This window comes from Miscanthus floridulus, chromosome 18 (assembly GCF_019320115.1).
Source record: "Miscanthus floridulus cultivar M001 chromosome 18, ASM1932011v1, whole genome shotgun sequence".
In the NCBI taxonomy this organism is placed as follows: Eukaryota; Viridiplantae; Streptophyta; class Magnoliopsida; order Poales; family Poaceae; genus Miscanthus; species Miscanthus floridulus.
In genome coordinates, this window is record NC_089597.1 from 53,392,012 (window position 1) to 53,415,648 (window position 23,637).

The window sequence follows — 23,637 nt, forward strand, 5'->3', positions numbered from 1 at the left end:
TTCACCGCCGGCACCGCATCTCCGACCCGTCTTCCCCGACCGTCGCTACCCGTGTGCAGACTTCACCAACGAACCCGATGGCGGCCTCTGGATCATCCCCCTCCGCGGTGTCAGGTTCGTCAGCCCTCATCCACCCCTCTGTTTCTCTCTCGTTGCATTAGAACGTGTTCTAGGTCTTTGATTCATCAAGCACCCCGGCTAGATCTACTCCTAGTGATTCTATAAGTATAACACTACTAGCTTTACCAGCTTCTCTCGGAGATCCATGTCTTGATTGCTCGTGAGACTGGTGTGTACTACGACAATGTTAGCGTTGTCTATATGATTGTCAGTCCCATCCATCATTGCCGCATGATGCACATCAAGATCGACATCCACTTCATCTATGAGAAGGTAGCCTTGGGACATGTGGACAAGCTGCATGTTCCATCATCGCACCAGTTCGTGGACATTATGACCAAAGGCTTACATGTACAGTGTTCACTGAGTTTAGGTCCAGTCTTTGCGTCCGTGACTCTCCCGCTTCGACAGTGGGCGGTTGATAGAATATGTACTCCCTCCATACCTATAAAGGATGTCGTTCTGGGCGAGTGGGGCGTTTTCATATAGGAAGTCGTTCTACACTCGCTGGGGAGTATTTGGACGTGTTTGCCCCTGGCATGCGTTTTGGCTGCCGTCCAATCCAGCAAACAACAGAGACAAAAATGCGCCAGAAACGATCGCAGCAAGGAAAAAAGCGCGCCATGCAGCCACCAGCAAAAAAGTGCGCCCGTCAAGTATCGAACTCAGCTCCTCAAGACTCACGCCTTGCTCCACTAACCGATTGAGCTGGGAAACTTTCTTGCATGGAATGCACCCGCAACCGTATTTAATAGGAGCAGACAGGGAAAACTCTACCCTAATTAATCACTCCTTGGTATGCTAAATGCTGTCCTAAACGACTTTCTTTATAGGTACGGAGGGAGTATATGTGTTGTACACATGTCTGATAACGCAAGCCGTCTTGGCGTATATATGAAATTCACCCAACCCAAAGGATGTGTGGCGTTTCCCATCTCCCTTCACCAATGAGTGATTTGATGCATCACGCATAGTAAATCATAGAGGTATCACGACACGAAGATTTGGTGTAGGTGGGGTGCCCTACACCTGGTATGGTGTTTTATATTGTCTGTGTACTGAATGCTGGTTCGATATGTGTGTAGGGGTGTGTTCGATCAGGGAGCTTCTTACTGCATATGGTCTTAGCTAGCTTGATCGGTTTACAGTTTGGTTTTCTAATTGGTTACAACAGAATCACAATCTGATTGGTTTACATGCCTGTCCATCTAAACCTTATGCGCCAAGTAAATGAGACATCCCAAATTACATCTTAACCAATCGGTCCCGCCCAACCCCGTCTTGTGGACTAGTCATGGCTTCGATGACCCGGGTTCCAGGTATACGTCAAAAACCAATGCCAAAAAACTACAGTTCTTAAGCTTTATACAAATTTCTTTCAAATTGAAAATACTGACATCCTATATGTGTCATGTCTGAGATGGAAATATGCTGCAGAGTCGCAGAGAAGAACAGACACAAGACTGGATCTGATTACTGAATCGAACGGCAATTGCAGAACATTATGTAAGATGGGAGGAGACCTGCGTAATAATCATTATGCGAAGTGTGAAGAGTTCGTTTACAGCATACTAGCCGGCAAGAAGAGACAACAGGGCTGCCTAAGAACTGTGTAATATTTGATTACGTGTCTGCCATTTTGCCGGAACAGGAATGGCTTATTCAACCTGGGTGTTGTTGCTAGACCTTAATAACTGAGCTTCATCAGGTATATATCCTCCTTTTTTTTTTTTGCGAAAGAGGTATATATGATCCTATAAGGTAAGCGACTGCCAACCTTGGGGCTTCTGCTGTTCACCAGCGATATAAGGATAGACCTTTGGTTTCAGCACTGTCCTGCCACAGTCCTGTTCTGCAGCACTGATAAGAGGATTCCCGACTATGCTGAAAGAAAACAACAGACAGAAAAACCACAGATTTTAAACTTTCTACAAATTTCTTCCAAACCATTGACTTCCTATATAAATGCCATACGTCTGAGATGAAAACAAGACTGGATACTTACTTGAACGTTCTTGCAGACGTTTTTGGTATTGGACCACTCAAGTTATTGTACGACAAGTCTCTGAAAGACAAGAGTGCAGAGTGAGTGCAAACCAGGCTATGATTTACCCTGGCAAGAACACAAACCTTTACGAAATGGCTCAAAGAAAAACACGTTGTTGCAAATTGGAGCGTATGCTTCACTTACATGTACTGAAGGCTTCCAAGGCAGCCTAAGGAGTTTGGGATTGTACCATGTAATTTGTTACTGGACAGAACAAGTGTCCTGAGCTTTGCTAACTTGCCAATCTCTGTTGGGATTGGCCCAATTATGTTGTTCTTCTGCAGCAGACTGGGACAAAAAAAAAAGAACACCTCCCAATAAAAAAAGTTAAAAAAAATAACACTCACCACTAAGACTTGCTCTATCCATGGGAACAATACTCACAGTGTCTCAAGTTTTGTCAGGTTCCCTATGCTCGGGGAGAGCAGGCCGGAAAGGTCCTTGCTTGGAGCTTCCCTGTCAAACATGCAAACATAAGGACATGAGAACTATATGGTGGCTTTGATTTGGAGGTAAGAATAGATGGAGAGTAGGGGTCTAGCTTACAGTGCAGTGACAAGATTCTCTGGTGAGCAGGAGACAAAGGACCAGCTACAGGGATCAACGGAGTCTGGGTCCCAGTTTTTTAGCGCACCATGGGGGTCCTTGAGGAGGCTCTTGATCATCATAAGAACTTGCACTGCCAGTACCACAGAAATCAACACCTAACAGTGCAAAAAAACCTAACAGAGACAGACACCACTAATAAAAAATGAGTCCTTGGAAACCACAACAGAGGAGAACCTTCATAGTTGAAATCCTTGGGGGCGGCAAGGCCGCTTGAAGGGAAGAACAGCAGGAGCAACAATAGGAAGGAGGAAGATGGAGGCGCCTTCATTGCTAGAGGCAGGTGAGTCGAGAGCGCGAGGAAGGCTTCTCTTGGGGAAGAAAGAGGACAGGGTTCCCTCTGCATTTAATATGGCCATCAGTGGGGAGAATGCAGAAATTCTCTCTGACTCTGTTTATCTGTTTTGTTATAAAAAAGTACTAGGTAGACACACACTCAACATACACCACCAGCAAATAAGCACGCACATGCGTGCACATCGAATAAATGCCAAGAATTTATGGATGCTCTAAGGAGTGACAGAACATGGACATACGTTTTGCACTTGCTTTGCAAAGATTTGTACTTCAGAATTTAGTTGGAAGTCGAAAGCAACTGCAATTGAAAATCCTTGGGCTTGGTGCATAATTGCATGCCACTAGGCACTAGCCATATATAGACACAGCCCTGCCGAAAAAGGTCACCATAGTCCAGCTCAACTGTGCTAAAAAAAGGCAGCCATGACCCGGAAATGCAAGACGCCAGCGCTTAGGGTATTTATTGATGTGGATTAAGGTTAATTAGGTAAGTAATGAAAAATAATTCGAAACAATTCGTGTCAAGAGTCATCTAAATTGTCCTCGATTGAAATTAACAGGTCACTATCCAATAAAGTTGAGAGCTAACATATCTTCTAGCGGGCAATCAACATATTACACAACTAAAATCCTGGACAGAAACAGTATCAATCATTTGAAGCGAAACCCACCCTGGTATTCCCTCGATGCATCAAGGATACACCCAAGATCGCTTGCGTATCGGTTCACAATGCCAACTTCATATCCATGCACAAAGAAACAACAAGGAATAGTAAGTCAGGTGTTTAGAGTTATTACAAGATCAAGTGTTTAAATCTGAATTTATGATGTGCGAGCACAAATTATAGACAAATTGATAGCTCTGACGTATGCTAAGCAAGATAACACAAGTATGTGCTGCCGCCAGGCAGTGGGGCAGATGGTTTGCCCGCACTGCTGCACTACTCTACTGCAGATGGGAAAGAGGACTGCCGGAGCACATAGATGAGCTCATGGTGAATATGTAGCATTGGATCTTGATGGCAAGGCGTGAGAAGGGAAGAAGGGAAGCAGAAGCACAGCAGCCATGGGAGGTAGTGGCGGGAGGGCCAAGCTGAGATGGCACTGAAGAGGTGCTGGTGACGCGTCTTGAGTCTTGACAGCACAGCAAGCTCGCCAAAGGAACAGAGAGAGCAAAGGAAGTGAACTCGGTAGATGGAATCCAGGGAAAGGAGAGACAGAGCTGGAGTGGAGAGCAAAACAGCTGAGCTTGGCCACGTATCTAGCCACGCATCGACCAGCTCCAAAGTTTGACAGCAAGTTGACCTGCCAGTGCTAAGTGTTAGAAAAATTCAAAACATTTACCCCATTTCTACACTCTAAAACTCGACAGGCACAAAATGTGCTCACTCTCTTCCACTGAGCAAGTCACTTAAGATTTTCTAGGTTCATAGTCTTTACTATGTATCTAGACATAGTATATACCTAGGATTCTAGGTGCATAGCTACCGTACAAAAAATGTCTAGGTGCATTGCAAAAGCTAGGTACCTAGAAAAACCAAAGCGACTTACAATTTGGAATGAAGGGAGTAGTTTGTATTGGCTCCATTTAAGTACATTCATGCTGTCAGGTTTTGTATAATGGAAATGCTGACTGCATAATACTGATAAACTCGTTTCAATTTTCTAACTGGGATTGCTAAGCATTTTGGTAGCCTCAGATAATTATCAATGCTCTCCAATTTAGTTCAAGACAGATAATCTTAGCAATGTTTGTAGTCCCTAATCCTTGGCGACAATTCCAGGAACTTAACTATAATCATAAAGACCACTGAGCAAGTGAGCAAACAAGGCTAACCGTTTCTGAACTTTATTTGACTGTACAATTGAAGTCAGATTCAAACAAGGTCGATCAATGCACCACATGATTAGATCATCCATGTGTTTAGATTCCTTAAGCTCCATAATTCTAGGTTGCACCATAAATAAAAAAAATTAACTTCACCACAAAATACACATCAAGTGTGCAATGGAAAACAAATTTAAATTGAATACATTCAAACATGACACCCTACAGTGCTACAACCATGAAAACCCTTATCCTATCAATACGAATGTTTAGGTGTGAAAATTAGTATACATGCAAATATATATTTTCCTCACAGTAGATATTGCAAGACTGAAATTTAATTTATTTTAGCCATCCACGCTCTACATTCAATGACACTAAGAAGAGATCATTACATCCTTGCAAAAAGAAGAAGAGAATATCACATTATACCCATGGTCTTGAACACGAGTTATAATATTCCCCAATCTGTTCATTCGATTGAGGTGCGGGATCGTCCTTATCGAAAATACAAGGTTGTTATTATAGGAATCATAAATAAAATTTACCTGAGTAGAAGCAAGAATTATCACTTTATTTCCCTCACTAAATATAAGAAATTTTGAGAGGCAACTAGTTTGCAGTCTTACTTGTCGGCTCTTCACATTGGCACTTCATTGCCATCGGTGCAGTCCCTTACAATCCTGCTCAATATAGAACCACAGATGAAATGACTTCTGACTATGCTGCAAGAAAACCATGAGCATGAAAAAACCTTATATTTAAACTTCCTCTGTGTGCCATACGTCCAATGAGAAAATTATGTTCTAGAGAAGCACAAACATAAAAACTACATCCTTACTTGCATTGTATTACACCAGATCTCAGTAACCATCAAGTCATTATATGACAAGTTTCTGAAAAAACATAAGCATACAATGAGTGCAAACTAAACTAGAATTACCTCAAGGAGACAAAACAGTAATGGAAGAAAGTTGTCACAGATAGGCTCCCACTCACAGGTGCAGGAGGCTTTCAAGGTGACCCACAGATTTGGGGGTTCTGCCATAAAAGGGGTTCCTAAAGAGATTAAGTTGAGCTTTGCTAATTTGCCAATCTCTGTTGGGATTGCCCATTTACATGTTGTTCAGCAGACTGTAACAGGGAAACAAATAGGAAACTAATTGTTAGACGTAAACAAACACTAGCACTGACAAGGCTATCCATGAGAATACTCACACATCCCCAATTAGCTTAGGCTTCCTATAGCTGAGGAGAGCATGCCCAGATGATTCTGGGTTGAATCTTTTCCCTACCAAACAAAATTACAAAAGGTATAGGCGTGGAAATATAGAGTTTGCCATTTAGTTAACAAATAATCAGCTGACATGAATTCAAAATCTGGGAACCAATGTATAAAAAGTACCAAACCTACACAGCAAACTTGAAATTTTTAAAGTCCAGATAGTTTACTAGTATTGATGAAATCTATGCAGCAATTGACAGGAGGGAGAAGAAATTTACCTGCCCATATCTCAAAATCTTCCGCGACATTGCAGTTCATACAGAGAAATGGCCAAGTTGCAATAGCCTAACCGTAATCTAGCAAAATCTTACTGAAATCTGCAAAACAACAATTCCAATCAAAAAACATTCGAAAAGAAGTAAGCTACAGTTCTATGAAAGGATTCACATAACTGAAAGCACCTTTTCTGAGTTCATAGTCTGTGACACTATGAACCTTCAGTACAAGCAAGGCAATGTAACTTGTTAGGAAGCAGGTTGGTCGAGGAACAGCTCGACACAATCTAATCCTTCACTGTTCTCGGGCTCTACGAAACTAAGAGCGTATTTATGATCCGTCATGTCCCAAAATAGAAGATCCAAAACCTCATAGGTAGCTCCTTTTCCATGGTGCAATATCTGTTCCGACGTAAAAACATAAATACGATTCTTGATGCAGAGCCAGCTGCATGACTGAACCTTCTTTGCTCTTCGATTTTCCATTGACCTCCACACTCCAGCCATTTTTTCCCACTTACATCTGGCACCATATATTTGAGCCAAAACAATATATGGCAGTGACAATCGAGATTTCTGCATCACCATCTTTTCAGCAACTAGCTCTGCCATGCCAATGTTCCCATGGACTATACAGGCCTCCAGAATATTAGAGAAAGTAGCAGCACTAGACTTTGGCAACTTGTTCTCTACATAATTCACTGCCTCTTTGAACATCCCAGCACGACATAACATGTCGACCACGCAAGTATAGTGCTCCAGGCTAGGCATAATATGGTACCTATCTTTAAACAGGGTAATTATATCCATTCCTTCAGTTACCAAACCTTCTAAACTATATGCAGATAAGGCTCCAAAAAGAGTGATTCTATCAGGTTCGATACCACACTTGAGCATCCTTTTAAATATTACAAGGGCTTCCTTAGCTCTTCCATTTTGCAATAGGCCAAGCAGCATTGTATTCCATAACACCAGATCCTTGGCGCCAACTGTGCTGAAGATTTTTCTGGCATGCTTTGTTAACCCCAATTTACAGTACATGTCAGTGAGGGCTGTGGAAACAATTACATCATTCTGAAACCCAAGCTTGCAAACCAGGCAATGGATTTGAGTGCCCTGCTCCATTAAACCAAAGCATGAACTCCATCTCAGCACACTCGCAAAACTGAACTCATTTGGAATAATACCATTTCGCATAGACACCGCAAAGAGGCTGAGGGCTTCTTCCATTAGGCCACTCCTAGCATAGCCCGATATCAGTGCATTGCAAGGCTCTGAGGCCCATGTTGGCATTTCTCTGAAGAGCTGAACAGCATCAGACAGTCTGTCAGACGCGCAGAGGAAGTCAATAACAGCACTAGAAACGATGGAGTTTGTAAGGACACTCGTCTTAATGCAGAGTGCCAACATCTGGTCACCCTTGGCAAAATCCTTCCCATCTGAGCAAACACTGAGCACGATGGACACAGTGAAGCCATCAACTGAAAAGCCTTTGCTCCTCATGGACCGGAAACACCTAAAGACAGTACTGCTGAGAGCCTGATCCTTGTAAACGGACATGACAGAGTTCCAGGATGTGACATCTGGTTGTTCCATGCAAGAGAAGACACGCGCTGCATAATCCAAGAGCCCAACCCGGCCATACATATCAATAAGCGCATTGCCTACAATGGCATCACGGCGTGCCAGGCCGTGGCGGACAGCAGCAGCGTGAAGCTGTTGGCCGCGGCGGACAGAGCCAACCACCGACGATACTATGGAGAAGGTGAAGGCGGTTGGCCTGACGCCACGCTCCCTCATGCAGTACAAGACACGGAACGCCTCGTCCGGAAGCGCACCGGCGACGTAGCCGGAGAGCATGGCGTTGTAGGTGACCGCGTCCCTGTGAGACATCCCGTCGAACAGCACGCGCGCGTCCTCCAGGAGGCCGGAGCTGAGGAGCGCCGACAGGAGGATGTTGTGGGAGAACACGTTGGGCTTGGCGGCGGCGGCGCGTAGGAGCGCGACGGCGGACGGTGCGGCGCCGAGGCGGGAGTACGCGGCGCCGAGGCAGTTGGCGAGGTAGGGGGAGCGGAAGAAGGCGCGAGAGCAGCGGAGGAGGCGGGCGTGCAGCGCTGCCGCGGCGACGCGGGAAGTGCAGCGGGCGAGGAGCGCGGCGGCGACGCTAGGAGTGAAGAGTGGAGCGTCGGACGAGGACGACGGGGATGTTGAGAGCATCGGCGGCGCGGTTCGCCGCTCGGCGGCTTACGCTTACGCCATGGAGGCACGCGCATGGCTCCTGCGTTGGCTGCTATGCTTGCTTGAATGCATCTTGTGTTTGTCCACAATCCGGGGGCGGGTCGGCCCAGTGGATCGTCCAACGGGCCCATAGAAACAATCCCCTCTTGGCCCATCCATAAAACGGCGCAAGGTGATGGAAAAGGAAAACTAATGCGGCGGCGTCCTCCGACGAGGAGCGGTGGAGCGGATCGGAGCAGCAGAAGCTCCGTGCAGCCGGCAAACGCGAATGGACCGCCGCCGCTCGTCGTTCTTCCCGCTGATTTCTCTGGCCTCCGCACACACGAGAGCGCGGAAGAAAGTACATCCTCTGTTAGCTGTTACTTCACTACACATATATTTCCCTTGCATAGTTCCGTGTTTGTGTTTCGGAAGTGCTCAGTTTTTATGGACAAAGTTAACGCATGGCACGCATATATTACCACGAAAATATATAGAAATATAGTATTAAATCAACATGTACATCTTATTTTAATGAAGTTTCTTTTTTTTTCTCACAAAGGATCGTACACTGAAAATGCATGCATTCCCACATTCGATCGATGAGTAGCTATTACAGTACGTACGATATGCATATCAGATTTTTGCATAGTATAACTTATAAGACATGGTATAGCACTCACATATGTTCCATGACAGATGTCAATATCTGTCTTTGTGCTCTTTTATGTGCGCAATAGGGGACCTTAGTTAACAGTACAAATTGGTCAGTAAATTCTTATCTGCTCGATTCTTAATCTTCATTTTTATTAAAGGCAACAATCGGATTCTTACCCCTGAGAGATGACATGAACGTGAACATGCAATTTTGTGTTTATATGATGGAGGGATCCTTCACACCTCTGGTTGTGGATTTGAAGCATCACTTTATGCATCTACTGGCAAGTGGGTAACACACTGTTCTTCAGGTTTTAATTACTGCATTTGTTACCTGATTACTCATAATTTTTACAGCTGTACTTAAGTCTCATGTATATATAGTAGTTATACACTGCTGGTATCTCCTACAGGATGGCATACTTTTGGTCTCACATATGTTAGTTTATCCGAAAAATGGAAACCACATTGTTTGGTCTTGCAGCTTGCACCTACAGGATGACATAGCATTATGCTCGATTTGATTATAAGATTATTGTGCACTTTTGATCTCATAGATGCATCCTATTGTGCTGAATCTTGCACTTTTGGTCACATATACGGTTGCTAAAACATACACTGCATATATGTTGCCAAAATCAGTTTATTTGATCACACAAATGCAAGCTAAGTACTTATGGTCACATTTGAGCATCTACTTTGTTTCACGTTTGAGCAGCTACTTTATTGCAACGCTTCAACCTATACCCAGTTTTCCTGGGCTTACATGTACTTACAGGCTTGTAATTCTGCAATGCTCACTGTTGGATTTCTGTTCTTTATGCTACCAGCTGATGTTCACTTCCAGACACAGAAGAACTACTCCTCATGCAGTTCTACAATGGATATGTGAAAGCCGGTGATGCTTTGCCGGGAGGATAGTGCAAAATAAGTCTAGGACACATGCAATTGCATACTTTGATTCTATGTTGTTGGAGTCTCATGAAACACTCAGGTCAGATTTAGCAACTCCCTTCTTTGAAATGCAGCCCACATCTCCTGTCACTTCTTAGAAAAAAAATAAATTTCAAGGCTTGGCACAATGTTTCATTTATGTCCAAATCAACTAAGGACTCTGATAATATTTCAAAACCTGTTGCATTCTGAAAAATACAGCAAGGAAAAGCATAAGAGGGAAGAGTCAACAGAGCCTGACAACCCAAGCAAACACTTTCCGATTCAATAAAAAGCTCCTTTACTTGGTCTTATTGTCTCAACTACTAATTCTGTAAATATCCAAATCAGTACAAACCTTATGCTCTTCTTTTGTACAGTCATCTAATACACATCTATAGTTATTCTAGTATAGTATGGCTCATTTTATTCCCCAATCTGGCAATCTACACAGGATTATCGGTCCTTATGCTGTACAAGTGCAAACTGGTGGTGGTGGTGGTGGTGTCATCTTGGGCCTGACAGCTCGACGGCCTGCACCAGCAGTGACGAGTCGTCGGTAAGGTCGGAGTAGCAGCGGCTGAAAGTGAAATCAGGCACCTTGAACTTGTGCGAGTCCGCGCGCTGCGAAGCCTCCCACCGCTCTGCAAGCCCATCACCTTCCAGCATCCGGACCACCTCCGACATCTTTGGCCGGTGGCCGGGGAGGTACTGCGTGCACAGCAACGCCACCTGCACCATCTCCTCTAGTTCGATCCTGTCATACCCGCCCCTCAGCCCCTTATCCACCAGCACGTCCAGCTTCTTCTCCTGGTGCATCTTCTTCACCTGATCAACAACAAAACCGACGTTGCTTGATCAAACACACACCTTTTGGCAGATCTTTCTGATTTATTATTGATGTTTTCTGCCTAATAAATCAAGAACCCAACAATCCATTGATTGTTTACACATAAGTTCTTGTTGTTCGATGAGTTAAACAAGACTTGTAGATTTCTTACCCAATCAAGCATGGCTCCCTTCTGGTTTGCTGCCTTTCCAAACTCTAGTGCAGTCTGACCGGTGATCAGCTCCAGTAGCAGGATGCCAAATCCGAAGACGTCGGTCTTCTCAGACGATTGACCAGTGGAGAGGTACTCAGGCGCAATGTGACCAACAGTGCCTCGCACCGCAGTGGTGACATGTGAATCCCGATGATCGAGGAGTTTAGCGAGCCCAAAGTCACCAACAATAGCCTCGCAGCAGTGATCTAGCAGGATGTTGGCTGCTTTGACATCCCTGTGTATGATCTTGGGGTCACACTGTTCGTGCAGGTACAGTAGCCCCCTCCCTGCGCCAAGAGATATCCTCTTCCTGGTCACCCAGTCCAAAGGTGGCTTCCCTGTAGTGATCATTGTGGAATAAAGTGAAGATTTGCATTGATAGGAATCATATGCTTGCTTTTGTGCTGTGCCAACATTTGTCCAATGGAAAAATAAGGGAATACTAGAATCCAATTCCAGTTATTTTCCGAATTCGGCTTGTCGGGTTGCAACTTGCAATTTGACACCGTCTTTTAGGCATGGTATGATCAGGAGAAAAAAAGAGAGAGAATTTGTTCTGCACTACTGCAAGTGGGTTTATCATTATTAATCACATTGGAATCTTGAGAAAGCTTACCTTTCAGGCGTGATGCAACGCTTCCATTTGACATGTATGGATAGACCAGCAACCTCTCAGTGGCGGTCATGCAGAACCCATAGAGCCTGAGAAGATTTCTGTGCAGTGCCAAGCTGATCATCTCAACCTCAGTCTGAAACTGTGCCTCACCGCCTGCAGCATTGCCGTCCTTCAGTCGCTTCACAGCCACAAGAGTTCCATCAGGGAGCTGCCCTCTGTAAACGTATCCAAAGCCACCTTTTCCTAGTATGTTCTTGCTGCTGAAATTGTCTGTCGCAGACTGAAGCTCCCTGAACTGGAACCTCTTCACGTTTCCAAGGCTAACGTTCTCCATGTGTTGGTCTGCATGTGGCCAATTCATTCCAAGAACAATTTCATCATTAACTGTTAATTTCTCAGGCTACCAAATGATGTATGGATTGAAAGTAAACATGGAGGTCTGCTTACCATCGACATCGAAAAGGATCTGCCGGTTTCTACGATGCCTCCACCGGAACAGAAATCCAGCAGCAAGGAAGAGGAAGCTGATGCAACCAATTGCTGTACCAAATGCAATTGCAAACTTGTGGCTTTTAGATTTTGCCGGTGGCAGAGCACCCTGTGAGCTATTGAGGTTGTAGGACACTGGTGGCATTGGGGCAGTCCCATAGCAATCTTTCTCGGTGTTGGTGCCGCAGATGAGAGGATTCCCAACTATGCTGCAAGAACATCAATAGCAGAATAGCCTTCAGTCTAACATTTCCTGTTCAAGTGTCATATACTTGGGATGTGAAAATTATATTATGAAGTAACAGGCACAAAATTCCAGCCTTACTTGAATGTTCTTGCCAAAGATCCCGGTATTGGACCACTCAGGTTATTATATGACAAGTCTCTGAAAGACACGGTGTACAGTGAACACAAACCCAAGTAAAATAACACCCAAACATGAACACAGACAGTGAGAAGCTACTCACAGGAAAACAAGCTGGGACAAATTAGCTGATGCTGAAGGGAATGGACCAGACAGGGTGTTGTTGTTGAGCCTCCTGGACATGGCAACAAATCCAGCTTATCATGACAAGAGACAGGAACTATTTAATGTTAACGCCTGAAGAACAGCATTAATGAGAGGCTTGCATGTACTACTGTACTCACAGGTACTGCAGGCTCTCAAGGTGGCCCACAGAAGTGGGGATTCCACCATACAGGTGGTTGCTAGAGAGATCAAGTGTCTTAAGCTTTGTAAGCTTGCCAATCTCTGCCGGGATTGGGCCGGTGATGTTGTTGTTCTGCAGGAGACTGCAACAGGGAAGGAAAGCAAAAGACCAACATGGCTCCAGTCAAAAAGGAACCACACCGACTGAAAGCAGAAACTGGCAATGACAAGGCTATCTATCTATCATCCGGGGAGAAGAAGTAGTACTCACAGAGTCTCAAGATTGGTCAGGTTCCCTAAGCTTGGGGAGAGCAGGCCAGAGAGGTTCTGGCCTGGGACCTCCCTGCCAAACAATCAAATAACCACAGTCCACAGAACATTGGTAAGAACACATGGACATGGGGAAGAACTCTGCAGTGAAATTGATCTGGGTCTGGAAGCAGTGCACATAGAGGAGGGAGGAAGTGGGATGCTTACAGTCTGGTGACGAAATTCTCCAGCGAGCAGCTGACGGTGGTCCAGCTGCAGGGATCCACGGAGTTCTGGTCCCAGTTCTTGAGCACGCCATGGGGGTCCTCGAGCATGTTCTTGATCGTCATCAGAGCTTGTACTGCACAACATTATACATATACCAGAGAAATCAGTGAGCTCCCACCAATGCAAGAAGCAACACAAAGAAGACAGCCAAGAGTGAAGTGAAGTCCTTGATTTCCCCATTTCCATTCGAGAAAGAACCGTCAAAAACACCGATTTGATTCGAGGCAAACGGAACAGAGATAGAAAGCTAGTAGTACTACTGTAGAAAGAGAGTACTCCGTATATAACGAAACAAAGAAAGAGAGAAGGAAGGAGGAACCTTCAGGGTTGACGCCCTTGGGGGAGAGGAGAGCGCTGCAATGGGAGGAGATGATGAGCAGCAGCAAGAGTAGCTCCACCAGGGAGGGGGGAGAAGATGGAGGCGCCGCCTCCATTGCCGAAGGGAGGAGGCAGAGGTGGTGGGGTGGAGCCAAGAGAAGAGCGCGAGGAAGGGTGGCGGTTCGTTCCAAGGGCAAGGGGAGGACTGAGGAGAGGGTGTGTGCGCCTGCGTCCTGCGTGCAATGTTGTATGTTCAAACATGGAACAAGCGTGAGGCCAAGAAAAACATGCAAACCCAGTGCAGGTGCAGCGCAGTCCAGCCTTCTCTGTTCTCTCTCTCTCCCCACACGCCACAGGCCACACAGAGGGAGGGAGAAAGGCAGCTAGGCAAAGCCGAGCGAGATGGCAGTGGCCAGTGGCACTGTAGGGGGACGCAAACGCAAGGCACACAGAGACAGGACACACAGGGCACAGGCAGCCCGGCTCTGGGGCCCTGTCAGAGGCAAATGACACAAAAGAAGATGCTTGCGCTCCGGCAGGACGCAACGCAAGAGCACAAAAGCAGGGGAGGGAACAAACACGCCTGCCACCTGACCTGCCATGGAAAACTGGGATATAGACCCGTTCGCGTGGCTTTAAGTCCAGCTTGATCTATTTTTTTTTTATTTGAAATAGGATTTTTCTTTCATAAATTTCTCCAATATTTCTCTAAATTATTTAATTTTTTTAAAATTCCTCCAATGAACAAGCCCATTAGAAGACAATGAACGAATTCTTTTCAGTCTTCCGAATTTGACTTGTGAGGAAGACAGAGGGGAGAAGAGGGGAAGTGTGCATAGGAGTATTCTACTATTGTTTTCCTTTTATACCACTGTGAATTAAATATAGTACTCCATATTTCTAGGGAATAGAAGGACATGTCAAGACAAAAAAGAGAAAAACAATGCAGGATTTTTCTTTTTCAGGCAGATTTTTTTCCTTTTTGTTTCTACGTAGGAGTAGTATATCAGCCTGTTTGTAGGCCGGCAGGCCGTAAATGATCGTGGATTATTTACTGTTGGCTGATTTGATGTGAGATTATAGGGCTTGCAGGGAAGACCTAGGAGAAAGAAGAGAAAAGTGTGAATCGGTTATTATTGTTGTTTGAAAAGGTAAACAACTACTACGGTGAAAAAATGCACACATGATATCATTGAATAAAGTGTCACGTTGACTACCATTTTAAACTAGAATAATAAGTATAATATCTAATAAATGTATAAAATCATAGCAGTTCTCATGATAAATCAACACATGAATTTTATGTTTTCTAAACTAAGTAAAAAAAAGGGGGAAAAGTGTCAAAACTTCGAACAGATTTAAGTCGAAGCATCAAGTTTTAGGTGACTAGTATAATGTACTAACAGGGAAAGCAAAATCTATTATTAGGTTTAAAAGGTTGTTATAGAGAAAGTCCTAGTTCATCGGAGATTGCTTCTTGCTCAGTTATCATCGTGGAATGCTTTATGATTTTGACGAGCGAATCCCTTCACCATTGTTGCACAATAAAGACCACCCAAAATTCATTTAGTTAATAAATCATATCACTTTGCATTTATATGCTTTTTATGGTACTTTTTTTTGTAAACTTCGAAGTTCTAATAACGATCCCCCCCCCCACACCCACACACACACTGACACACCCACCCACCCACAACCATTTAAGTACTACCCCATGGAGTTATAATTGATTTCTGAATTGTATAGAGTAAAAATATCTTAAATGTAGTCACGTGATTTAGGGTTTGTTTGGTTCAATACCTACTAGGCAAAAAGCCGGCCCAAGCATCAATCTCCACCCAAGGCATCTAAAATCGGACACTTGGGGAGCTCCCTGCACCAGGCAACTTCGCTAGGGTAGGAACCAAACTAACCCTAAACGTATAATACATCAGATCTAATTGGTTACCTACACTAGTCGTAGTTTACTTGTGTCCATGGACGTAGCCAGCGGTGGGGCTAGGGGGCTTCAGCGCCCCCCTACCCATCCTGAGCACGTGGAGTTTTCCTAAATCCTCCATTAAAATTTTATGCATACATGTATTAGGTAGGAGGGGCTAAGGTTAAGAGAAGATAAAAAAACCTCTATTCTTTTGTTCAGCTCCTCCTAATTTTTTTTCTGGCTTCGTCACTGCTTGTGTCTGCTCTCATGCATACTTGCACAATGTTTAAATTAAAGCCAATGTAGTATTAGCCTGTACATCGAATTTGATCATATTGGACAATGCAAATTTACATACACGGATAGAGCACATAAAAATAAATATTCTTATCTCTCCCACATGTACTACAACATGTCAACACGATGCCTTTACTAGAATGTGAAAGTGATTAAATGCAACATAATGTATGTAACCAACAAAACACGATGTTATCAAACGTAGCTTCCTATGCAGGATAACTAAACATCAACATACTACACACGGTTACACTAGCTGTTAGTCCTGCTGTATAAGGTCTAATGTAGTCTAAGTAGGGATGAAACTACACACGGTTACACTAGCTGTTAGTCCTGCTGTATAAGGTCTAATGTAGTCTAAGTAGGGATAAAAACGAATCGGATACGGACGGATATCACCGATATTACATTTGTTTTCATATTTCTGTCCGGATTCGGATTCGAATACGGATAGTGTCAACTATGTCGGATAGGATACGATTGGATATCGACATCATAAATATGCGATTTGAGTATTCAGATACGGATACGGTATCGGATGTTGGATATCCGGGCTCGAATACGGACAGATCTCAACCCCTCTAAACGGATTCGGTTTCGAATACGGTCGGAAAATATCCGTACCGTTTTCATCCCTAAGTCTAAGGCTAATACAAATAACTAATCAGACCGAAATTGTCTCCGCTTATCGAGTAATATACTCCCTCTTTCCCTTTTTATACGTAGTTTTTACTTCTCGAAGAGTCAAACATACCTAAATTTGACTAAATATATAAAATAAAATATTAATATTTATAATACATAATTAGTATCATTAGATATTGAATCTATTTTTATAATAAATTTATTTAGAGATATAAAGGTTGCTAATATTTTCTATAAACTCAGTTAAATTTGAAAAAAAATGTCTGACACGAATCCCCCGGCGACACTTAAATAGGAATGGGAGAGTATATTTCAAAAAGTCCACACAGTTGCATACTTGGATCCACTAATTACAACACAAGTGTTCTAGACAGAAGTTCAAACTCATTTTTTTTAGGGGAAAAGGAAATTCACCTATCATTCATGACATAAAGCAACGCCAGAGCTTTATTGGAAGCTGCGACGTGTTGGCCGCAGTACAAACTTTTCTCCCAGCAAAGTCACCAGCTTTGAAGGATTCTCTGGAAGCAAAGAATTGGCAAAGTTGGTGTGGGGGCAGCTAGGCACTGGCTTGGGAAGTGTGTCCGAATTCCACGGGAGGTGGCCAAACCGCCAAAGATGAATGAAAAGAGGAGCAAAGCGATGCAGCAAAAGCGTCTTTGGCACGAGAGGATCGATGAGGAGGCACGGATGATGACAGCCGGTGGCCCTCACCTGAGACGAAGTGGAGACATGATGGTAGGAATACGGACAAGGGAATTTTTTCCGGTCCAAGTGCTTTGCATTAAGGACGAATATCGAATAAAAGGTGCTGTTTAGACTCTATTTAGGTCTGTTTGATCAGTTGGTAAAATTAGCACCGGTGGATCGAAATAGACCTGCTCATTATTAATTGAGGGATTGTTAACTATTAGTTTTATTAGTAGGTTTAGAATTAATGATGAATGCTTATAATTTATGTTTACATTCTCACTATCAAACCATATTAGTAAGCAGATCCAAATAGTCCCTACTAAAAATTATCTAGCTAATGCTAATAGATCCAAACAAATCCTTATCTTGCCTAGTTATCTATCCAACTAATAGTTAGTAGCTAAATAAATAATTAAAATAGTATCGGAGTTATGATACGCTGGGTATCTCAAGACATCGATTAGTTAGCTGCTCGGGCGGCCTACGGTGCACCGGCTAAGTATAAGCCTAAACGATCGAGGCCAAGCTAAGCTACGCGGACCTGGGCCAAACACTAAGGCAGGGGCTGGTCACGACCTCTTCCCGTCAGCCTTCACCGCGCGCTACGTAACTACTCACGACCTCTCCTCCATCCCGACCTCTGGGAGGAATGAGGAGAGATCGAGCCCTGCCAAGCACGCTCGCTCTGACAAGAGCAGGCACGCCGCACTGATCTCACAAGGACCGAGGGGACAGTAGTCACTTTAGCCCGGTCAGACACCATCTCTGGGCCACGCAGCATAGACAAGACAACACCGCTGAGCGGTGGCAGGCAGTATGGTGACCCACCGTCCAAATACGGCCCGACAAGACAAACATACGACTCCCACACTACGGGATGGGGACCACGACGGCGGCCTTGACTTTTGAGGCAATCCAAGTTAACGAAGGCCACGACCCCGGAGCTCGGGATCGTGACCACCAGCTCCACAAGCAGCAAGATGACCAACAACCTAGGGGTGGCTACTGTCAGGGATCAATACTAGGGTACCCGAAGAGTAGGAGCTAATGGTCATCAACATTGATTCAACTGAGCAGTCAAGAGCGCGCCTACAGCTCCAATCGACCCCTAGGTGCACGGGCTCCGCCTCGCCCGACCCCAAGGCCGCGATCTCCGCCTAAGCCCGACCCTTGGGTTTATGCTCTGCCTCGCCCGACCCTAAGACCATGGGCTCCGCCTCTCTAGACCCCTTGGGTGCGGGCTCCGTCTCGCCCGACGGGGACCCATACCGCCACCAACCACTCTAGGTTCAAGCATATGGCCCTGGGTCAAAACTCTTACACCAAGGAAGAGATCAGCACGCCTCGATTTAACCCACGGTCACTGATAGGCCATACTTAAAGATTCACATCAAGAATAGCATTGGGCGTACCGTTCTTGTTCTGCCTCACCCTCGTATGAACACTGACAGGTGCGTTAGTTCACCACGACGTCCGTCAGGACAGGAGCGGAGCGCCATGACCGGGGGATGACGCTTGCGTATGGCTGCTAGTGACGGACAGGACCAGTGATGTGGAGCCATCCCTATTGAAATCTACAGGGTCAGCGGGACCCGCATGAAGGAGAAGAAGGACTTGGCTATCCTAGAGGCCTTCCTCTTTCTCTGTTCTTCTCCTTTTCCTCTGCTATAACCCGCGCTTTCCCTTGGCCTATAAAAGGGAAAGCAGGATGCCCCATGAAGGGGATCCCGAACCGATCGACCCATCAAGATCCGATACAGATCCACACAAGAGCACGACATGAACTGCACAACTGAGTAGCGATCGAGCTCTCAGCACCCACTCACTTCTTTCATCAGAGACTTGGGATCCTTTCGCTCTCTCGCTTGTTTGTAACCCCTACTACTAAACTTCCGGTGCTAGTAACACGAGCAGCAGTGACGAACTGGACGTAGGGACTTTCTGTCCGAACCAATATAAATCTCGTGTCATCTAAGCACACCATCCTGAGTCAGACACACAAGAATACAAATTTACTCATCGGTGGTAACTCGAAAACACCGACAGTTGGTACGCTAGGTTGGGGCCTTTTACGCGTCTCGACATCCACACCATGCCTCGGATGGCTATTTATGGCGTCAGCTAGGTCCTGGGCGCGCACGTGCGGTTCGGGGACCTGGACTTCATCGTCACGACAGAGGGAGACTTGGTGTAGGCTCCCTACCACCGTCCAACCTCTCCACTTCACCGACCTCGACGCTGATCGCCGAGGCACTTGAGGAGTTGCAGGCTGTAAGCACCGGAGGCCCGCACCCTCAGGAGCGACCAGCTCCTCGGCTTTGATTACTGGGAGGCTAGAGCACCAGCTCAGTGCCTTCCTGGGACCCAGACCGTTCTGGGAGGACTTGCGCCACCTCACCTTCTCGTTCGCTAATGTCATAACGCAGCTTGCCGGAGGAGAGCCACTCTCCCTAGAATACCTTATCCGGAGCGCCCCGATAGCACCTCCCAGTCCGGTCTCCTGCAACACCTGCAGAGACCGTTGGCCACCCTATGGCGCAACGCACTCCTCCATCCTCCATGATGAGGATATGACACTCATGCATATGACCATGTTTGGCATATGGTATGGAGGGGTAACAGGGCAGCAAGGGTGTCCAAGGCAAGAAGGAGGCCCGAGGCTAATTCGGTTCGAGTCCTAGAGGTGGAGGCCCAAAGCAATTCAAGTTCGAGCCTTGTCTCGAACTCTAGGACCAGTCTACCTTAAACTGGTCACCCAGGACGCATCCGGACTCCATTTTCGACGATACACATATGGCTGGAAAGACAATTTTATAAGGAAGCTAATCCAAGTGGTCTCACATCAAAAGCCCTTCAGAATCAACGGAATCGTCGAAACAAGTTAGCGTCCAGAATCTACCAGGGTGCTGCGACACCGTCTTTTGGTCCGTTGGGCTGTGTATCATGTTTGTGCCTATGAGGGGGCAGCGTCTAGGGTAGGCGATGACCCTAAGACCTTTATAATCATACACCACCGCCGTCATTAGGATTTTGGGTTTTGCTTAGATTAATCTATCAAGAACAGTTTCACATGTTCATCGGTTTGTGAGACCCCAACATCGTGAGATTAATCATTCATCTGCAATTTGGTTGTTCTCTTTCTTGTTCTTGCTTGTGTTCTTTGTTGCGTAGGCTAGGGATTAGACTTCTTGGCGAGGTCAACCAGATCTGTGTCTTGGTTGATAACCAGAGGAGTTATGGTGCTAAGATTGCAGGGTTTGATCTTTCGATCTGAAGCCGGATCGGTGTGTCATTCTCCGCCACAACGATAGTTACCTCTACCTGACTGAAGATCAGGATCCCCATCCCCTTTAAGTGGTAATCAGAGCTTCAGGTATTACCATTAGGTTTATTATTACCCTAGTTTTATTTTGTCTTTGTCCTATAAATCCAGAAAATTGGCCCACAAAAATATTTGTGTTAATCTTTGTTTTCTCCCTATCCTATCACCCATTGTGCCGTTACAATATTTTAATTTTAGTTTGCTTTATTTTACGATCGTCCCTCGCATGTCATCGTGTTGGTTGCCTCTAGATTTTGTTGTGTGATCTTGGTCTTTCTTTGTCAAGCCCCACCGTATTGGTCCTATTTGCTAAAAAAAGAGAGAAGAAGACGATCTATGATTCTGGTGCACTGCAATTTTGGTTAGTCACATTGAAGGAAAGTGCAAATTGTACGTGCTAGCCTTGCCATAATTTACACACTGACAAGCAAGGCGACAGATTTAGTTTTATATCTGTTATTTTTTAATTGCCTTATTCGTAGGATATCTTTTTTGGCCGTGTCCTACTACGTGTGGATATGCCTTCTATCTCGGCCAATAACCTACCTTGATAGCTATGTATCTAAGCTGGTTGGTTTATTCTGTTGCCAACTTGAAGTGCTTGTTGTGCATACGACATCTATATTTACTCTCCTACCTTAGTTGGATTACATATTTTTATATCAAATCAGGAGACATATCTTGCTGTCCAAAACTTTCTACACGCAGAGTTTTAGCCAATAGCCACAACTTCGTTACGACTTGTGCTCTGTTTTGGCTGATAGCTTTAAGTTGTGTCATATTGTGATATTTACTCCTGCGGCACTTCTGATTAAAAAAGGCAAAGGGGAGTAAAAAAGAAGAAGAAGGAAAGAGCCACACCAAAAAAGAGATAAAAAATTCAGAAGTGCTTGCATTTTTAAGTCCTCGTGCTAAGCTGTGTTGTTGCTTGCTTGAACTTGGTCCAGGACAAGTTTAGACCGGCGACATAGACTAGCTTAGGACTACTTTTCAATCTTGCAATTTCTGAATTAAATTATTGTTATTCCTTGCTATCATATTTTAAGCCTCCCAAGCTCCACATATATACTTTAGATCAGTACAGAAAAAGGTCATTGCAATCTCGGTGCCTCTGCCTCACAGGTATCACGGACCAGCCGCTGGTTGTACCTTCCACTGCTTGCATTGATAAGAACTTTGTAAGAGCTTGATAAGATGCTTCCACTTGCTGTGAAAAGTGACACCACTTCAACCATGTAGTCATTTGATAGGGATAATACTTTTGTGTTGTCTTTTATTGTCTTCTAACAATGACAGGATTGTTCGTATCCACCGACTTATGATGGTATAGGTGCTGATGAGTACATGGAGTGGGAAATTGCCATAGACAACATATTTGCTACTCGCTTTATGTGTCCAAGGAGGAAGGTAAAAATACAGCTAGTGTTTTGCGACATTCTGCTTTATCTTGGTGGGAGTCTTTAGATCCTTCTGATAAACCTCAAACTTGGAATGCTATGAAACTTCTTATGCGAGAAACCTTTGTTAATCCACCTCCTGTTTTGACTTCATATGCTGAGGTGCACCATTTAGAGGAAGAGTTTGTTGTTATTCCTCTTGCTATGACTAACCTTCTACAGAATAATGCCATAAGGGAGAGGATGACATGGAAGAAAATGAGGAGCTTACAACCTCATATGCAAATTCAAACCCATCACTTCACAATGCACCTATTACTCCTGCTGAGAACACAGGTAATGCCCATGGTGCTACACTCATGGAAGGTGAGAATTGTTTTAATGTACTAAATTTTTCCACAAACCATGCTATCATAGAGCAATTGTTAGTGGAACCCTCTCTTGATTTATCTCTGTCCCATGATAATTTGCTTAAAGTTCCTTGTGATAAAAATGAATTGGTTGATGATGCTTCAGTTTTACATGTTTTGGAACCAGTCACTTGTGCTGAAAATAAACATGTTATTCATATTGCTACTAAAACTGATGAGTTCAAACTGTTGTCTTCTTTACATACTTTGGGTTACATTGAATTTGATGTTTTGTGTAATCTAGATTGTTTGGAGGAGAGCCTTTTTAAATATGCTGATTTGCCTTAGTTTTCTAAACACACATATCATGTTATTGGCAAATATAACAACAAGGGACAATATATGATACATCGAGTATACATTCGTAGTAATATTAATTTTCCTTTTGTTGTACAAGATTATAATCGTTTAGAGAGCAGCCATAATAATACAAATATTTTCTCATGTTCCTCAAAGAAACAAGTTCACTTCCAAGAAGGGAAACATTGTTGGTTGCTACCTATGTCTGCTAGACCATCTATTCCTGCATTGTCTTTGGTTAGTTCTAATCTTTCATAGGATAGTGTTGACATACATCGTGTGCATTCGGGTCATGGAGTCTACATGCTTGCTGAAATTTTTATGCGAGATGACATGCTAGAAACTTGGAAACATGATCATGTTCCTTCTCACAATTATTTCAGTTTCCTTTGTCTTCGCAACCCCGTTCTCCTTTGTGTTGTGCAGGATCAGTTTCAATCACAATCGATGCCGAGGACGTCTTTTCGTCAAGAAGGGGAGGATGATGAGGACAAGACACCCATGCAATGACCATGTTTGGTGCATGGTATGGAGGGGTAGGAGGCCAGCAAGGGTGTCCAAGTCAAGAAGGAGGCCCAAGGCTAATTCGGTTCGAGTCCCCGAGGTGGAGGCCCAAAGCAACTCAAGTTTGAGCCCGTCTTAGACTCTAGGACCAGTTTGCCATAAACTGGTCACCCAGGACGCATCTGGACTCTATTTTTGATGATCCACATATGGATGGAAAACTAATTTGATAAGGAAGCCAATCCAAGTGGTCTTACATCAAAAGCCCTTTAGAATCAATGGGAATCATTG

The 23,637-nt window shown here is 44.5% G+C and overlaps 3 protein-coding genes and 1 long non-coding RNA gene across 14 annotated transcripts; 1 reads left to right on the forward strand and 3 right to left on the reverse strand.

Moving 5' to 3' along the window:
- Window positions 1-1,644: 1,644 nt before the first annotated feature.
- On the reverse strand, window positions 1,645-3,077 carry LOC136519946 (LRR receptor kinase SERL2-like). The gene is made up of 5 exons (XM_066513337.1): window positions 2,714-3,077; window positions 2,552-2,623; window positions 2,312-2,455; window positions 2,126-2,185; window positions 1,645-2,004 (listed from the first exon to the last, which is right to left on the reverse strand). The coding sequence occupies exons 1-5, from the start codon at window positions 2,833-2,835 to the stop codon at window positions 1,875-1,877; spliced, it is 528 nt and encodes a 175-aa protein (XP_066369434.1). The 5' UTR covers window positions 2,836-3,077; the 3' UTR covers window positions 1,645-1,874.
- A 14-nt stretch (window positions 3,078-3,091) lies between these two features.
- On the reverse strand, window positions 3,092-8,698 carry LOC136519944 (pentatricopeptide repeat-containing protein At1g43980, mitochondrial-like). Of its 11 annotated transcripts, none has more exons than XM_066513334.1 (8): window positions 6,585-8,698; window positions 6,402-6,500; window positions 6,117-6,189; window positions 5,898-6,032; window positions 5,740-5,794; window positions 5,528-5,618; window positions 5,331-5,396; window positions 3,765-3,807 (listed from the first exon to the last, which is right to left on the reverse strand). In XM_066513334.1, the coding sequence occupies exon 1, from the start codon at window positions 8,613-8,615 to the stop codon at window positions 6,648-6,650; it is 1,968 nt and encodes a 655-aa protein (XP_066369431.1). In that variant the 5' UTR covers window positions 8,616-8,698; the 3' UTR covers window positions 3,765-3,807; window positions 5,331-5,396; window positions 5,528-5,618; window positions 5,740-5,794; window positions 5,898-6,032; window positions 6,117-6,189; window positions 6,402-6,500; window positions 6,585-6,647. The 11 variants fall into 11 exon arrangements, with proteins under 11 accessions (XP_066369425.1, XP_066369429.1, XP_066369431.1 ...); XM_066513329.1 differs by having other exon boundaries at window positions 5,528-5,623; XM_066513331.1 differs by lacking the exon at window positions 5,331-5,396 and adding an exon at window positions 4,908-5,018 and having other exon boundaries at window positions 3,778-3,807; window positions 5,528-5,623.
- A 125-nt stretch (window positions 8,699-8,823) lies between these two features.
- Window positions 8,824-10,210, forward strand: LOC136521019 (uncharacterized). The gene is made up of 3 exons (XR_010775485.1): window positions 8,824-8,976; window positions 9,431-9,560; window positions 10,103-10,210. It is a non-coding gene; the product is annotated as an uncharacterized lncRNA (long non-coding RNA).
- A 203-nt stretch (window positions 10,211-10,413) lies between these two features.
- On the reverse strand, window positions 10,414-14,297 carry LOC136520475 (LRR receptor kinase SERL2-like). Its single transcript, XM_066514018.1, has 10 exons — window positions 13,859-14,297; window positions 13,480-13,612; window positions 13,274-13,345; window positions 13,002-13,145; window positions 12,821-12,892; window positions 12,679-12,738; window positions 12,312-12,562; window positions 11,865-12,206; window positions 11,207-11,586; window positions 10,414-11,033 (listed from the first exon to the last, which is right to left on the reverse strand). The coding sequence occupies exons 1-10, from the start codon at window positions 13,971-13,973 to the stop codon at window positions 10,713-10,715; spliced, it is 1,890 nt and encodes a 629-aa protein (XP_066370115.1). The 5' UTR covers window positions 13,974-14,297; the 3' UTR covers window positions 10,414-10,712.
- Window positions 14,298-23,637: the final 9,340 nt, after the last annotated feature.

Excerpts from the sequence above, each read along its gene's own strand:
- LOC136519944 (XM_066513328.1), bottom strand. The coding sequence starts at position 8,615 with ATGCTCTCAACATCCCCGTCGTCCTCGTCCGACGCTCCACTCTTCACT.
- LOC136520475 (XM_066514018.1), bottom strand. The coding sequence starts at position 13,973 with ATGGAGGCGGCGCCTCCATCTTCTCCCCCCTCCCTGGTGGAGCTACTC. Across the intron at positions 12,563-12,678 it reads TCTTTGGCAAGAACATTCAA|CATAGTTGGGAATCCTCTCA; the intron begins GTAAGGCTGGAA and ends ATGTTCTTGCAG. Across the intron at positions 11,034-11,206 it reads AGGGAGCCATGCTTGATTGG|GTGAAGAAGATGCACCAGGA; the intron begins GTAAGAAATCTA and ends GTTGTTGATCAG.
- LOC136519946 (XM_066513337.1), bottom strand. The coding sequence starts at position 2,835 with ATGATGATCAAGAGCCTCCTCAAGGACCCCCATGGTGCGCTAAAAAAC. Across the intron at positions 2,624-2,713 it reads GAGAATCTTGTCACTGCACT|GGAAGCTCCAAGCAAGGACC; the intron begins GTAAGCTAGACC and ends CATGTTTGACAG. Across the intron at positions 2,005-2,125 it reads ACGTCTGCAAGAACGTTCAA|CATAGTCGGGAATCCTCTTA; the intron begins GTAAGTATCCAG and ends GTTTTCTTTCAG.